Here is a 17,500-nt window from a genome sequence, read left to right as displayed (position 1 = left end):
ACCCACTCCCTATCATTTCCCGTGATCATTTTGTGACGATCAAACACTAAAGATGCCTGACATAAGATAGCTAGATAGATACGTACATCTAGCACATCCTCAATGCACATACTGTGAATATTAGTGTACAGATATCTTGAAAATAATTATGACATTTATGAAAACACAGATATTAGAAAGAATAACGGAGATATTTCATTTATGTGAAAAAAAAGAGAAATACAAAACAAAAGGAGTGTTGTAAAATTCCAAGAAAGACACCCACATAAACATTAAGGCAGAAATTTACCAGTAAATTCCCTCAAAAATAAAAAAAAAATAAACATCCAGCAAGAATATATTATAAAGATCACAATATCAATTGCGTGAAGCAACGAAATGCTTTTATAGAGAGAGAAAGCTTTTAGATGCGTGACGGGTATCAGATAATCATATACATCTCCAAACACCTGAGCATTGCGAACGGACACAACACCAACACGGTCAAGCCACAGAGTACATCAATATAGAATGGAACTCAACACCCCTTCGACATGTTTACGAGAAAGAGAGAGAAGAAAATACATTAACTTTGCAATTTTTAAAGAATAGTTATGACATAGATTTTTAGATGTTTATGCTACCTTGACTATTTATTTATTTTACTTGCTGATCACTTTATACGATATTTTAGTATCATTTATCTTGATATTTTCTGTTTTTTAGAAGCAGGGAGGCTATTTTTTTTTTTTTTACCAGTGAGCATTTCTTTCACAACATAACAACACCGAGACTGGAATAATCACTTCAAAACAGCATTAGCACCACACAGAATCACACGACTGACTCATAAAACATGATTACAACACATAGAATTGTAATGATATTCTGTGACGACGCAAGATTGAGAAAAAAAAAAAGATTTGCTTACTGTTGTAAAACTGTCTTTGACTATTACTACGAGATGCTGAAAATGAAGAAAGACGTATTAATAATATCTGTATCTCTGGGATTATCATAAGTCATTTGCATGCTTAAATAGATGAACCGAGATGGTAGACGCTGCAGGAGGGTCATAAAGTAGACACCTAAAGATGGAAGGCACTGCTGGGGCAGGAGTAAGTAAGAAAGGAAGTGAGGTATACGGTTATTATATTTAGTAATGAAAATATATTTCGATAATGTGAAGAAAAAGTCCATTCGCCTTACAGCCGTTTATGAAATGTCCTCTACTGTCAGGGAAGTAAATAATACGATTATTTCATTCAGTAATGAAGTCTATTCCCTGAACTGCAAACCTGAAGTCTATTCATCACTCAGACGCTGAAGAAATATCTTCTATTGTCAGGAAACTGGGAACAACAGGAGACTCTTTTAGTGACAGAGTAAACAACACGGAAAGTAATAAGGCTAAAACCAGGTTAAAGAATTATCTCTCTTTTGATTCCATTGCTCAGCGAATGTTCAAGATCTTCCAGGAAACTATTCATCCTCATATTGCGGATAGATTAATTGAGATGTTTGGTTCATGGTAGTGGAACAAACAGAGGATGGTGCTGAGGTTTTATTCTCTGAGAGGTTTCGGCGTGAAGCCTCGCTCGCACGGAGTAACAAGAGACAGGGACACAGTTACTTAATGCGGGTCAAACTTCTACTTGACCGGACGCCTGCATGAGGTTTCCTTCAACTGGTGAGTTCCCGTTGTTGGCTTAAGTCTCCTTTGGTGGCGCCGCCACCAGTTTTTCCGCCGCCTTAAACAAGATGAGGAGTCCTTCCCGATGATGGATTACATACTTTGTGGTTTATGTGTGCAGCATCAACTGCTCTCCTCACCCTCTTGTCTCGACCATTATGAATTACCTTGGCTCTTGCCATTTCGCTAAGTTTCCACACTCATCTATGTGTAGGACAATTAGGTTGGAGGTTCGATTTAAGCGCACGTTTCCTTAATTTTCATACGATATCTTTTATAAGCTACGTCCAAATTCCCCACAATAAATGTCAGAACAACCACTACATAGGTTCTTGTATACTATACTCTGTTCAGTAATAGCATGCTTGGTCCACTTTGCTTTTATCACATTACCTATTTATCTTCCTGATGAGTTCGTTATTTTCGTATCTTTACTTTTTTTAAGAAAATGCCCACAGCATGGGCTGCTCTTGAATATGGAACCCTCCTGTAAGCCTTCTTTACACTGTTTTAATCGTCATTTCCATATCTCTTTGATGTCCTAGTTGCATTCTTCTTTAGTTTACGATTATACCTTTGGGATATCATAACTTTTTGACTGCTTTTATGATGTATCTAATTTCATCATCAAACTATTCCTCGCTGCATATTTTGATAGCTCTTAAAATCTTGGCTAGCCCCTGTGTGTGCGCCTCCCATTTTGCAGATATTATGGGCGTCATTAGCATGCCAGGCTTGTGAATTTTTGGAGGGCTTCTCATTCCCCAGCGGAGAATGGAAGAGGCCTCCTCCAGCTAGCTTGGTAAGCTTTTCCTCCTTTTGACCTATATAGTGAATTCGTTGTGAATTTATCATATCATATATTCCGTACATCATGTTGGTTACTTCTCATACAACGATGTTTCGTTTACTGAGTTTATAAGTTTATTTACATAATTCATTTATCATGATCTCTCCACCCCATCCTCTTCTCGCACGTAACACGAGAACCAAGACAAGTGTGGTTATCGGATTCTTTTTAAGAGGTATCGGAAAATGTAGCAAGGAATAGTTTGATTTTAGATTTAGATACATTACAGGAGTGTTGAAATCTACCGAGGGATGATCATTGATTTCGTCGATGAAAATGGAACAGAGCAGCCGTACTATTAATGTAAAGGGTATAGTATACGAGATCCTGTGTAATGGTTGTTATGCTGCTTGGTATGGTAAATGAGGACGTGGATAGAAAAGAGATTAAGTGACCAGAGGGCAGACTCGTTCCTTTAACTCTGTTGTCTTACGTATAGATAAGTATTGGCCCTTGCCGAAACAAGAAGCGAAGATAATGCATAACGGTTTGTACAAATGGGGGAGGAGAGCCATTGAAGCTACACACATAACGACAAAGGATGTGACAAATCATCGGTAAGGACTCCCGTGCTTGACCAAATTGGCGGGAAAACTGGCGAGGCCTTCATCGAAGGAGATGAAAGGCAACATAGAAGAATAACCGGTCAGGAGAAACCTCGAACACATGTTCGCCATGGTCGAAATTTAATCTGATTAGAGTGTCCTCGTCTCTTATCTTTACATAGCAAGGCTGCGCGCCGAACCGTTTCAGAGTGAAACTCCAGCCCCAGCCTGTGTCTATCTATGTTCTTGAATCACTTATTCATCAGTAGAGACACTTAACATGAGACGTATCTGTAGATACTGCACAAACTTTCGACGTCATGTATGTTCACTGAAATTATCTCAGTATCTGTCAGTGTATGTATGTATGTATGTATGTATGTATGTATGTATGTATGTATGTATCTTTCTATCTATCTATCTATCTATCTATCTATCTATCTATCTATCTATCTATCATTCCATTATCTGTCTGTTTGTCTCTACATCTACCATTCCATTGTCTGTGTCTATCTATCTATCTGTGTATCTCTCTATCTATCTATCTGTATGTATTCCACCAGGTCTCTGGTAACGAACCCAGGTACCCAAGTCACGACTACTTCCCCACTCAAAACCTCCCGACGAAAACGAGAAGAAAACAAAAAAAAAAAACTACCTCCCATCAATCTTTTCGTTTACGTGACAATACTCTATACCCGTTCCGGTTTTCTTTAAAAAGAAGATGGGAGTACGGAAACCAGTGGGTGATCGCAGTAGAGAACAACAGAAGGTATTAACGGATGACAGTGGGACGTGTTGCAAGAGTTTTGGGAATGAGGCTAGGAATGTGAACACAAAATTACAAGAGGTATACATATGCCTCTGACTTATCCAACAGTAACTTAAAAACGTACATACACGTATAGACATATATGTACTCACATACACATACATACATATATGTACATAGCTCACATACAACAATACATACATGGATATATTTAGCTCACTGTAAACTTCTGTGCATAGAATAGATTCCATTTTTGTTAGCAACAGACAGATAGATAGTTCAAAATACCTTAGTTTTGGCATCTGTTCCCATTGCAAAAAAAAGAAAACCTCCCAAATCCTCATTGTTGACTCAAAGCAATAAATGACGCAACACAAGTAGAATATCTACTCGAGGAATTCGGACTGGAACCCCCTGTTATTTTAAGACAAATCTGGGAAGCAGATTGTATCTTTTATTCATCCAGTGCTCCGTCTTCCCACCCTCCAGCCAAAGGCGGCTGCGACAGAGTGCCGTGGCCCGAGCCTCGTAATCCCTTTATGCCTCAAAGTGTTCGCGTTTCCATGCTATCGTCCTCCTCAGGCAATTACTCATTCACTGTGTCCTTCCCTCCTCTCCTCAACCCTCCTCCTCCACCTCTCCTCAACCCCTCCTCCTCCTCCTCCTCCTCTTCCTCCTCTTCTTTCTATCACCTCATCATCCTCTGGACATCTTTCACTCAAGGAGATAAAGTAACTCTTCTTTCTCATGCACACAATCGTAGGCTATTTTTCTCTTCATTTTATTCTAAGGGATTCCTTAAGTAATTTTTCTTCCCTCGCTTCTGTCTCATACACATTCTAAATACTTCCTCTTACATTCATCTTTTCTACATGCCTAAACCATCTCAGAATTGTCGCATTTCCTCGCTACATCTAAATCTTCTTCCTCTCCTTTGACTCTGTCTACCAATCTTCGTTTCTCCGTTTATGTCATCTTCAACTCCTATCCCAGATTTGGAGGAATCCATCTCCGAGGTGTCCAACTACTCTAGTTATTCTCTTACTGCATACTCACCCAGTCGACACTAGCATACATTAAACCACACAGAGTCACGGCTTCCAACAATATCTAGATGATCTAAGTCCCTCGCCTCACACGTCTTCCTCCCGATCACACGACCTCCCTCGCCTCACACGACCTCCTTCAGAACACTAGGCAACATCTTGTCTTCTTTTTCATCATTCTCACTATTGGCTCGATCACCACCCATTCCTTTGTCTCCGATTAAGAAAAAGAGTTTTTACCGAATATGCATAAATATGGGATCTATCTTTTAAATATTATGATTTAAGGAACTCCTGTGAAAGACGTATGGTAAAAAAAAAAGGGGTGGTACAAAGAGCCTCAGACATATACCAACTGATCTGTGTACACACCATGCTTGCAGGCCCTCGTAAAATACACACACACACACACACACACACACACACACACACACACACACACACCCACACACACACACACACACACCCACACACACACACACACATACACACACACACACACACACACACACACACACACACACACACACACACACACACACACACATTTACTCCTAGACCCACAAACCAAGCAATTATCACCGTCAACACAATGAAATCAATCTATCCACACAAAAGGACACCAGAGGATCTGACTTACAGACCCATTACAGAGGCCATTTTCCTACTTCGAGTGTGTGTGTGTGTGTGTGTGTGTGTGTGTGTGTGTGTGTGTGTGTGTGTGTTTGTGTGTGTGTGTGTGTGTGTGGAGGGGAGGAGGGATAATGATGATAGTAAAGGACACACATCACAGTTCACTATTGTTATGTAACAGACACACACAATCGCTCGGAGATCAACGTAAGGAAGAAAATGTTTATAAAGATAAACGTAATTGCTACCAAGAAATACGTGGAAACAGATACACAGATTACTTTCTGGAAGAGAAGGGTCGCCAGAACTGCACTTTAAAGTAGCAATACATTATAACATAGCACTTAAAACGTTATCTATCGTGTAGGAATAAACATCAAAACTAACTCTGAAAACCTAAACAAACATGGTAAAGATATCAACACTGCACATTTCTGTAGTGGTGATGATGAAGATAACTAACATGTTATATTATTTTTACAGCAAGTGTTTAATGTACCTCATCATATCCATATTCCTTTTACAATTACACCAAGATTGATTTGATGATATTGACCAACATTGATACATAATTAATCATGTTGCTACGGAGACATAGAAGGATCGCTACACACATAAGAATGACTTGGACACAGAAACTTCAGGTTACAGAAAGGTAAGCTACAGAAACATCAACTACAGACACAGCAGCTACAGAAATGTGAGCAATAGAAACATCAAATATGGAAACGTCGGCTAAAGAAACCACACAGCTGGGGAAACATCAACTACAGAAACATCAGCTATAGAAACATCAGCTACAGAAACATCAGCTACAGAAACATTAACTACAGAAACATCAGCTACAAAAACATCAGCTACAGAAACATCAACTACAGAAATATCAGCTATAGAAACATCAGCTACAGAAACATCAGCTACAGAAACATCAGCTACAGAAACATCAGCTACAGAAACATTAACTACAGAAACATCAGCTACAAAAACATCAGCTACAGAAACATCAACTACAGAAACATCAGCTATAGAAACATCAGCTACAGAAACATCAGCTACAGAAACATCAGCTACAGAAAGATTAGATACAGAAACATGAGTTACAGAAACTTCAGTTATAGAAACTTTAGCTACAGAAACATCACTTACAGAAGTATTATCTACAGAAACATCGGCTCCAGAAACATTAGCCACTGAAACTTCAGTTGTAGAAACATCGGCTACAGAAAGATTAGCTACAGAAACATCAGATAGAGAAACATTAGCTACAGAAACTTCAGTTACAGAAACATCAGCTACAGAAACATCAGCTACAGAAACATCAGCTACAGAAACATCAGATACAGAAACATTAGCTACAGAAACATCAGCTACAGAAACATCAGACAGAAAAACATCAGTTGTAGAAACATTAACTACAGAAATATTACAGATATGCTACAGTCACAGATACATCAGCTACAGAGAAGAACATCTACACAAAAAATTCATTGCTTTGCTTACTACCATATGACTGTCTCTGGCTGTTCGTTCGAGATGCTGGAAACGAAAAATGTGTGGGAATCAATAACTGATAACATGTTCATCTAAGAATAAAGTTATCTTGAAAATTATAGCAAAAGATATAGGATCAGAAATGAGGGAAATTAACTGACAATCAAAACTCTTTGGAAAAAGATATGATAAAGTCATGTGTTTTTCTTATTGTTTATCGAATCTGGTTTGCGTGACAACATGAGAATGAAGTTGATTACTATATAAAGTATTGACATAATTCGTTGTTAGGGTTAGACCAAGAGAGGAAGTAACACGGAGTTGAAACTCCTTTCGATTTGGAGTTGGAACAAAAAAAAATCAGTCATCGTTGGATTTTCCGAATATTAGAAGCTCGGGATTTCTTCTATTATTATCATATATATTTTCTTTTTTTATCTGTTTATTACTGAAATAAATTATTTATCTCTTGGGCTGTTCTACTTTGTCTCCAGCGTTGAATAGACGTATGCAAAGTAACTGAGGTAATTTCGACAAATTACTTTACGAATCAAGACCCAAATACTGCCCATGTGTCACTTGTGATAATGTAACTCTCATATAACAATTATAATTACAATGGCAGAGTCTGATATAATATGAAATATGAGAATACATCACACGTGGCCATTTGCTGAGCTTAAAAAAAAGGTGAAATCGCTTTTTATCTCTTTTGTGTCTTGCTGGAAAATGGAAGGAAAGCCATACAGAAATCATCCATTATCTAAGCATTTGCTCAACAGCAAAAGTAAGATGAAGCAAAGCAAAAAAAAACAGTTTTGTGTGTTGCCCACTGTCAATTAATTAATTAGGTACTTTATGAATCCTTAGTGGATAATGAGTGAAGTGTGCATAAAGGCCAGGCAGCACACACACACACACACACACACACACACACACACACACACACACACACACACAACACACACACACACACACACACACACACACACACACACACACACAAGCACACACACACACGCACACACACACACGCGTCCCTTTGTATCCTGGGAGAACATGAGCAGAGGTTATTGCTCTTAACAACGTATTACTGCCATTATTCATGTAACCAGCAGCTCTTGGCTCCACCACTCGATCGTTAAGTCAAAAATCTTATTCACTGATTCACATTTGTGAGTTTCGTGCGCCTCATAGCCAACGATAACGGATGAATGATTATGTAATTAGAAAATATGATCCGCCGTGACTCTTTGATTGTTCATGGAAAGTTAAGGGATGAATGGTATGATTGTATTAGTACTGGCAAGTTGGATGATCCAATTCTCTGTTGGCCCGCGGTCTGATGGCACTATAAGACTTGGCATGTTTGGAAATTTACACATCAAGCGTTTATGACTAAGAAATTTCTTTTCCTTTAAAATTTTTTTTTTTTTTTTTAATATCGTGTAGGATTTTAAAGCAGATTTCTCTTATTTTGATATCCTGTAGGATTCTAAATCAAATTTCTCTATGGCGGATTTTAGATTAAGATAAAGGACAAATTAGGGTTTGGTTTCAAAAGCTGCGACAGCGGAAATGAAGATACTTCCTGTTTGTGCACAAGCAAATAAGGAACCAGTATATATATATATATATATATATATATATATATATATATATATATATATATATATATATATATATATATATATATACATATATATATATATATATATATATATATATATGTATATATATATATATATATATATATATATATATATATATATATATATATATATATATATATATATATATATATATATACGGACCAGAGGAAGGATGTGTCTTTTCCCAATACCTCAGCAACCCCTGCCGTCGCGTAACAAACCTATGTTCTTATGCTACCGTGGGAAACACGGAGACCGTGTGTCGTTGAGAGTAAATATGAATCCCAATACGTACTATAGCGGAACTTACGATGCGTAGCCCAAGCTACTTAGATATGTAACAAGGAGTCATTAGGTGGTTGGTGGTCTATTGGGACGCCCGTTAGGCAGGCTAGCGAAGGAAAGCGCCCATCTGTCGCTGAAGTTAAGTGCCCAGACCTCAAAGTGTTTCATTTTGTACACATCTGTCTCCTCTGGATTAAGTCTCCAGTTGGTTGCAGGCGTGATGGGTTATGACGTGGATCATAACCCACCATTTGTGTTCCCCAGAAGCACATTGTCATGTACTTGTTGATTAACCGTTGAGGAGCGACGATGTTTTTACCCACTGAGAAATCATTTCTCTAACAAGGCAAAACAAAGATGAAGATAGAGAAAAAAAAGAAATTCGTGCTGTTCTAGGGAATCTAGACCATAACACATGTACAGTTATGGAAAAACCTAACAAGCGGTGAAAAGTAATAAGATTTTTATTCATGGATGAAATTCACGAAAGTTAAAGTAACAAAGACATGAATACAAATATTTTGTGTGTGCAGAGAGCCATTATACAAAAAATGTTTTCTCTTCAAAATTCTGATGCAAAGCAAAATTTAGACATTTTCTTAAACACGGCAAATGGCAAAGACACACACACACACACACACACACACACACACACACGCACACACACACGCTACAGAAGAAACAGGAGTATATGAAGATGAGTCTATTCATGAGAGAAGTGATATTCATATAACACAAACTTTGAAATGGCTTACAATGCCGTCACATGTAGCTGAACCGTTCCTTCATTATCAGTCATAACCGTATGTCTCACTCGTAGTATCATTTGCTTAAGAATAGAAATGACATCGACTTTGAGCCAGAGAAGATTTATAAAAAGAAAAGGAATATTCTAACATGTTCATGTATTGCAGAGAAAGAATAGAAGAGATGATATTTACCATTCAGGTCTTCCTTAATTAAAAAGGACGTCAGAATTAACTCAATGATTTCAGAGAGAGAGAGAGAGAGAGAGAGAGATTTACGATGAGATTTTGCTTAAAAGGCACAGCGTGCGGGAAGCGCTTGCCGGAAGAGAGAGAGAGAGAGAGAGAGAGAGAGAGAGAGAGAGAGAGAGAGAGTTAATCATCAGCGACATTAATCAAGTACACAAGAAAAAACAAAAATTTTGCTTACGACCAGCAGACTCTCTCTGACTGTTGGCCCGAGAAGCTGAAAACCAAGAAATGTACAAAATTAATACGACTGTGGCAGAACCAGTGAATCATGAGATTATTCAGAGATAATGATGAATGAGTGTAATAAGAGGGGAGAGGAACAAAAATGGTTCTCGACATTAAATGAAAAGGCTAATCTCTTTCAATTTTCTGAGCAGAATTTGCTCCAGCTCTGCAATTCCCGAAAACCTGGAAGGTAATTTTGTAGTAAGGGGAAGAAAAAAAAAGGTAATCTTCCAGGCTAGTCGTTTTCCTAATGGTACGAGAAAACAGGAAGATATTATTATCAAGCTACATTTCTGGTATGAATTTTAGGCTTAATCAATTGTTACTTTTATTTCCTTTTCTTAAAGTAAAAGACTGGGAGCTTGTAGCAAACACTGTTCTCAAAAATCATAGATGAACTCGACATATAAGTGATCCAAAACACATCAGGGGATTCAGCTAGTCGACATAAATGATCTAAAACACACCAGGGGATTCGATTCATCTAAGTGAGATCCTCGATTGGTTCTCCACCTTCGCCTAAGGATTCAACCGATCCTCACTTATTCTCATATCGTCTACTGGAACTCTTACAGTTCCATTAATTCGCTTATGCTTTCGAATGTTTATGTTTTATCCAGGACAAGAGAAGAAAATCATTCACTGCATGAACGTTTCAGATGGAATGTGGTCTTGGCTTTTGACACCACCCTCTCGCGGATATTTGGTACTCAACTCACAGACTGATAAAAGGACTGACAGTTATGGACGCTAAACCCAACCACCACGGTTTAAAAGTTGCCCCACCGTGGAGGTGACCGACCGAGACTTAACATTAAGCTTATGGAAGTGGGAAAGAAATTCAACACTTGCGCACGTTGCCATGGGAGGTCAATGCCGATTAGCGTAACAACATAAGAGTATGTGAAACACACGCGTACAGGAGCTTCTCCCTCCCCAAGCTGATACCAGACTCGCACTGTTGAAGAGGATGTGCGAAACGCCCCGACTGTGACGAAGGAGTTGAGTCTTCTGTGAGGAGGAGATGTGAGCTGGAGACTCCCTGATAAAACCAGACTGTCTCTCAACAAAGGAAGAGCTGACCTCTCAAAATGAAAAAGAAAAAGAAATATGAAAGACTTGGAGCATAAAATCAAAATATCGTAAGACTCAAGAAGAAAAAGAAGAAGAAGAAGAAGAAGAGGAGGAGGAGGAGGAAGAAAAGAAGAAAACTATGAGAGAGATAGAGAACCAGAATGTTTTTTAGCTTATGGTAAATGTAGATCATTGAACACAAGAACCCCTAACTCACTGAGAACATATGAGGGAACAAGCATGGATGCTGATGAACATTTTTTTCTAAAAAAAGACCTATACAAATTCCTGTAAAGTTCACCAAATTAACCATGATGTGGTGGTCATGTAGACCTATACGGGCCGAGGCCTCCAACAGCCTGATGGAGCAGAGGGGGAAAAAACACACACTATAGTTTGATCCCCAACTGAACTTTTCGGGGTAGAAGACCAGGTGATATTGGTGAGGTGTTCTTCAGGTGTATAAGCAAGTGTTGTAACTATAAATCCATCTAGTAATATAACAGCGACTTTCTAACTAATCGTCTATCATAACCTAACCTAAATAAGGGTCATGGCCTAACCATGCATAGGCTAGGTTATGGACGGAGTGTTGGAACTCTTATTAAACTCAAATTATTGCCGGTACAGTAAACTAACCCCGTGAGGCGACCGGTTGCCGGCTCCCTAACATATGTAACCGGTTGTTTAAATGTTGAAAAACCTGATACCCGGTTGTTTAAATGTTGAAAAACCTGAAATTATTATCTGACGTGATAGGCTTCTGTTTGGATTAAAAACACAAAAAAAAAGAACCTGGTCTTTTAATCAGTTTTTATAACCAATACGTCTTTCCTACAAGTGTCGTAGCAACGAGTGATTAATTTTGTAAAACATCGATTAACATGATAAAAAAAAAAAATTTATATGCATTCGCAATTTGCCTCCTTATCACTGAGATGCAATGTATGATGATCTGTTTGTTGCATTTGCCTGCAAACTATCCAATCCCAATCGAAGTTAAGCGAAAAGAAGCTGATTTATTAGCATCGTTGGAATGTATTCTAATGACCCAAAAAAAAAAATTACTAACGAGATCGCAGTAAGATTAGATCTCAGTTTTCTTTTTCAAGTATATTTGTAAATCAAACTAATAAGTTCTTAGTCCTGTTTTTATATTTTTTTTTTTCAAATTTCCTCGCAAAAACAAAAGAAAGAACGAGTGACAGCAATTACAAATTGTTTTTGTAATCCATTTCGGTGTCTGAACTTCTAACAACGGACCTAGAACACACACACACACACACACACAACCTCGCTAACGCGGGAAATGGCAAATATGTATGAAAAGAAAATATATATATATATATATATATGTATATAGAATCGTTCAGGAAAAGAGATACCGCTCTTTCAAACAGGCCGAGCGAAACGCTTCACCGATCGTACATGGAACTGCCAGGAATAATGTATGAAGGCAGAGTGAAGGCATTAGTTGCACCTACGCGTTGTGAAAGAAGAATTAGGGATGGAAATAATTCACATTTAGAGATTGCTCCCATGACAGCAACAGAGGACAGCTCTTTGCAACGAGGAAGTGGTATATACGAAGAAAAAAAAATTTGAGGGAAGAAAAAGGACACAGAAGAGATGTGTCAAATAAGAAGTTTAAATACAGTATTAAATTTAAGTAAGACATTGAATAAGAATGTGCATTGAAAAGTACAATTTAAATAGCATATTCAGTCTAGATAAGATTTTAAATAAGAATGTGCATGGAAAAGTACAATTTAAATACAATATTAAATTTAGATAAGATATTAAATAAGAATGTGCATTGAAAAATACAATTTGAATAGAATATGAAATTTGAATAAGATATTGAATAAGAATGTGCATTATAAAGTATAATGTAAATAGAATATTGAATTTAAAAAAAGATATCAAATAAGAATGTGTACTGAAAAGTACAGTTTAGATATAGTATTAAATTTAAATAAGATATTAGATAAGAATGTGCATGAAAAGTACAATTTAGATAAAACATCAAATATAGAAAAGATGTTAAATAAGAATGTGTATTGAAAAGTACACTTTATGTAGAATATTAAAGTTGAATAAGATATCAAATAAGAATGTGCATTGAAAAAGACAATTGAAATAGAATATTAAATTCAGATAAGACATTGAATAAAAGCGTGTATTGAAAAGTATAATTTTAATAGAAAATAAAATCAAATAAGATATTGAATAAGGTGCATTGAAAAGTATAATTTTTATAGAATATCAAATTTAGATAAGATATGAAATAAGAATGTGCATTGAAAAGTACAATTTAAATAGAATATTTAATTTGAATAAGATATTGAATAACTATATGCATTGAAAAGTACAATTTGAATAGAATATTAAATTTAAATATTATATAAGAATATGCATTGAGAAGTACAATATAAACAGAACATTAGATTTAGATAAGATGTTAAATGAGAATGTACATTGAAAAGTACAAGATGAACAACACGAGGATCATGCTAAGTACTGTTTGAATGTATGGTATGTGGGTTCAGAAATATAAAGGTTTCAGTAGGATAGAAATGAAAGAGATAAGACAACCATGAGTTGCCCGATAGATTGAAAAGATAATTACAGATATGTGAATAGGGGACTTTGCACACACACACACACACACACACACACACACACACACACACACACACACACACACACACACACACACACACATATATATTTACATCTATATTCCATATCCAGTTGTTGTTATCCTATCAATAAGATACCTCATTGATTTCACAAGCGAACGCTCCCGCACCTCTAAAGTATCTTTAACATTAACACCCTGGTAAAGACGTTTCCTTACAGAGAAGCAGTTAGGCATAGCCCACAAAACCTTGGAGACGAAATGACATAGATATGAATATATACCGTGAATATGGTCTGCTATAACATTGCCCCCGTTGTGAGAATACAGCTTGCCTTTAGCATAATACAACTTTCTGTTGTAAAGACAGTTAAAACAGCCAGTGGAGTGCTCAGTAAAGTCTTGTTGTAAGTGTTCTGTCTTTCAGTCGTAAGAAATCTGATGTATTCAACAACTTATTTTGTAAGTAACTAAGGCACAGGGGGATATTAACTATCAGTTTTCACGATAGTTCTTTCAAACACTTTACCAGAAATACTTAAACATTATCATATATATACATATTACAGGGTGTCCCATAAAATGTACTTGCATATGTACTCATATGTATATATATATATATATATATATATATATATATATATATATATATATATGAATACATATACTAGTACCTATATGAGTAATTTTTAGGGGGACACCCTGTATAAATAATTTGTATTAGTTGGTATAGATATTCATTCGGTAGCATCCAAATTGAAAACATGGGAAAACACTACAGCAAAAAGTCTTTGATGACTCCGACAAGGCCATATCATGACAATCAGTCTATAGAATGTAAAATGCATCATAGTAACACATATGTACACATAGAAATCGCATGTAACATTAATGCAACACCAATATGATTATATATATATATATATATATATATATATATATATATATATATATATATATATATATATATATATATATGTTATATATATATATATATATATATATATATATATATATATATATATATATATATATATATATATATATATATATGATTCGGCGACAGGTCAACAACACACAGACAAAAATACACTTAAACCTTAAGTAAAAAAAAAAAAAAGTGTAAATAGGGGAAATAACGTCTACTTATAAATTCTAATAGAAAAATATAACAACATTACTTTGTAAGCAGCGAGCACATTAAAGGAAAAGAGATATTAGAGAAAAAATTATATATATATATGAAGTGGACGATGGGTAAAACATACTAAGCTCAGATATATTATAAAACAGACGGTTTACTATAAGGTATCAGATTCCATTTACAGTATTGCATTAACTTCTATCCAGACAAGGCAAGGGACACTGAAACTTAACCATTTAACATTACATGTTAATAAGGGACTTACGTGATGTGATCACGGATAACAGCGACACCGAAATTAACGCAGAAAGCCTCGGAAGATGTGAAAAAGTATTAACATGTCAAATATCAATCATAGAAAATGAAAGAAAAAAAAAAGAATTTAACAGGTTAACCTTTTTTTTTTTTTTTTTTTTTTTTTTTTGCTTTAAAATAGAAGTGGAAAAAAGACATACATTAAAAGAGTGTCTCTGACAACACAACAACATCTAGATTGGCTCAGTAATTTGGCACAATAGTTAAAGAAACACAGAGTCTGACGTGGTATTCTCACGAAACACAAAAAAAAAGGACACTGATAATGACATGATAGTCCTCTGCAACATTAAGAACACAAAAGACAGAGATCTGCTTACGACCGGCTGAGTGCCTCTGACTGTTGCTTCGTGTTGCTGAAATTGAAAAAAAAGAGAAAAGGTTGAAATTAGTATCACCATAGCGATCATGACTCGTGTGTGCGTGTGTGTGTGTGTGTGTGTGTGTGTGTGTGTGTGTGTGTGTGTGTGTGTGCTGTACATACATGGGAGTAAGGACATGATATATTCAATGAAGGATAAGAGACAGGCCAGCTGTGTCCCCCTAATTCACCAGATAGTAGCCACACACACACACACACACACACACACACACACACACACACACACGTAGAAGAACGCTTTCCCCTTACTGTACATATAGATAATCACAAATAGGCAAATACATGGGTAAAATACATGGTGAAGTTATAATATTAATAGTGAATTTCTAAAGCTAGATAGAATAACCAATGCACCAGCGCAGAATCTATAAGAAAGATGGAAGGTTGAGATGTATACAATCAGTTCACTTTATATAGGACATGTATTTGAACAGAAAACGTCGTGTTGCTTTAACACATTCAGTGAAATATATTTAGGAATGGTAGTGACATTACACATAAGGATATGCAGCAGATCATGGGCGGCACACATCCGAGGTCAAAGCTATGTTGAAATCAAGGAAAAAAATATATTAAAAACTTTTAAAGTTGTGATAAAGATCAGGAATGAAAAGGGGACACACTCATTACTGGATTTATATCAAACGTAAAATGAAAATGTTGAAAATAATTGTCATTTAGAATAGTAAACTCAACCATGATTGGCCTAGTGATATAACACAATATCAAAATGAAGATGATATGGCATTTTCTATGACACACACACACACAAAAAAAAAACCCAGCAAGACAGAACACTGAGGTAGGGTATAACAATGACGAAAAAAGAATAAAAAAAACTTTGAATATGCAAAATAAACATTAGCTTCCTACCGGCAGAATGTCTCTGACTGTTTGAGCGAGTGGCTGGGGGGGAAAAAAGAATCAGAAAATTAATTCTTCTTATCTTGAAGCGAAAATGAGAAAGAAAATGCATCGTCAATATGAATTATAGATTACGAAGAAAACGACGATTAAAAAAAAAGAGAAGCTGGGAATATCGAAGTCAATCATCATTACAGGTTTACGATGGAGTATCTGAATCTTCTTCCGCTGAAGTCGGATTCGACTCTGCTTTCTTCGGAAACCTGAAAGATAACTGTAATTGGCCAACGTGTATACAAAACAGTGTTATACAATAATGATAGAAAAAAATCCTGATGATGATGAGTTAACTTCCTTTAGGGATCTAAAGTGCTTTAAATCACTTGTTTTTTTTTTTGTTTTGAAGATGTGTCGATGAAATAACCTGGTTTCTGAATCTGTGAATTATATGCCTGTTGATGCATGGCAGTTCTAAAAGACCAGAACGTCAGGATGTTTCTTCTATAATGTTTCTCCTGAGCCTTAATTGACGTCGGGTAATTCGACTGGCTCTCACGGCCCTATAGCACTGCTCGAGTGATCGACCGGTTGTGTGGTCAGGTTACATTGTTTTGCTGAAATGTTTGACCGTGTTTCGTGATTCGATATGTCCTTGACATAAGAACAAGTGGCTACTTAAGAAGCCTGGTTCCCTTGAGGGTAGAGTACTGGAAGAGAGAATTGGTTATTAAGGATTTTGGTTGTGATGGTTGTGATACGAAGAGGATGGTGGTTCGGGTGAAATCTTGGGTAGTCATTTTGCTTTTTCTTGTAGTGAAATACGAACTTCTCCTCGTCGGTTTTGCTGTAAAGAGTTGCTCTTGCAAGGGATGGTGCTGCAGAGTGCCCACTTATCTACATCTATCTATCTA

The 17,500-nt window shown here is 36.4% G+C and overlaps 1 protein-coding gene and 1 long non-coding RNA gene across 18 annotated transcripts in view; one reads left to right on the top strand and one right to left on the bottom strand.

Annotated features, from left to right (window-relative positions):
* Positions 1 to 17,500, top strand: part of LOC139755293 (uncharacterized) — a 270,998-nt gene that overhangs the window by 203,793 nt on the left and 49,705 nt on the right. The window lies entirely within an intron of this gene.
* LOC139755636 (uncharacterized) overlaps positions 1 to 17,500 on the bottom strand; it is a 57,376-nt gene that overhangs the window by 5,023 nt on the left and 34,853 nt on the right. For 5 of the 17 annotated variants that reach the window (XM_071674227.1, XM_071674232.1, XM_071674229.1 and 2 more), the window contains 4 exons: positions 16,599 to 16,631; positions 15,664 to 15,699; positions 10,123 to 10,158; positions 7,019 to 7,054 (listed from right to left, as the gene is read on the bottom strand). In XM_071674227.1, the coding sequence (XP_071530328.1) occupies positions 7,019 to 7,054; positions 10,123 to 10,158; positions 15,664 to 15,699; positions 16,599 to 16,631 (141 nt within the window). The remainder of the gene's footprint in view (positions 1 to 7,018; positions 7,055 to 10,122; positions 10,159 to 15,663; positions 15,700 to 16,598; positions 16,632 to 17,500) is intronic. The other 12 variants (XM_071674226.1, XM_071674228.1, XM_071674230.1 and 9 more) reach the window with 7 other exon arrangements.

Source organism: Panulirus ornatus, chromosome 19, assembly GCF_036320965.1.
Source record: "Panulirus ornatus isolate Po-2019 chromosome 19, ASM3632096v1, whole genome shotgun sequence".
In the NCBI taxonomy this organism is placed as follows: domain Eukaryota; kingdom Metazoa; phylum Arthropoda; class Malacostraca; order Decapoda; family Palinuridae; genus Panulirus; species Panulirus ornatus.
This window is presented reverse-complemented; position numbering and strand designations above follow the sequence as displayed.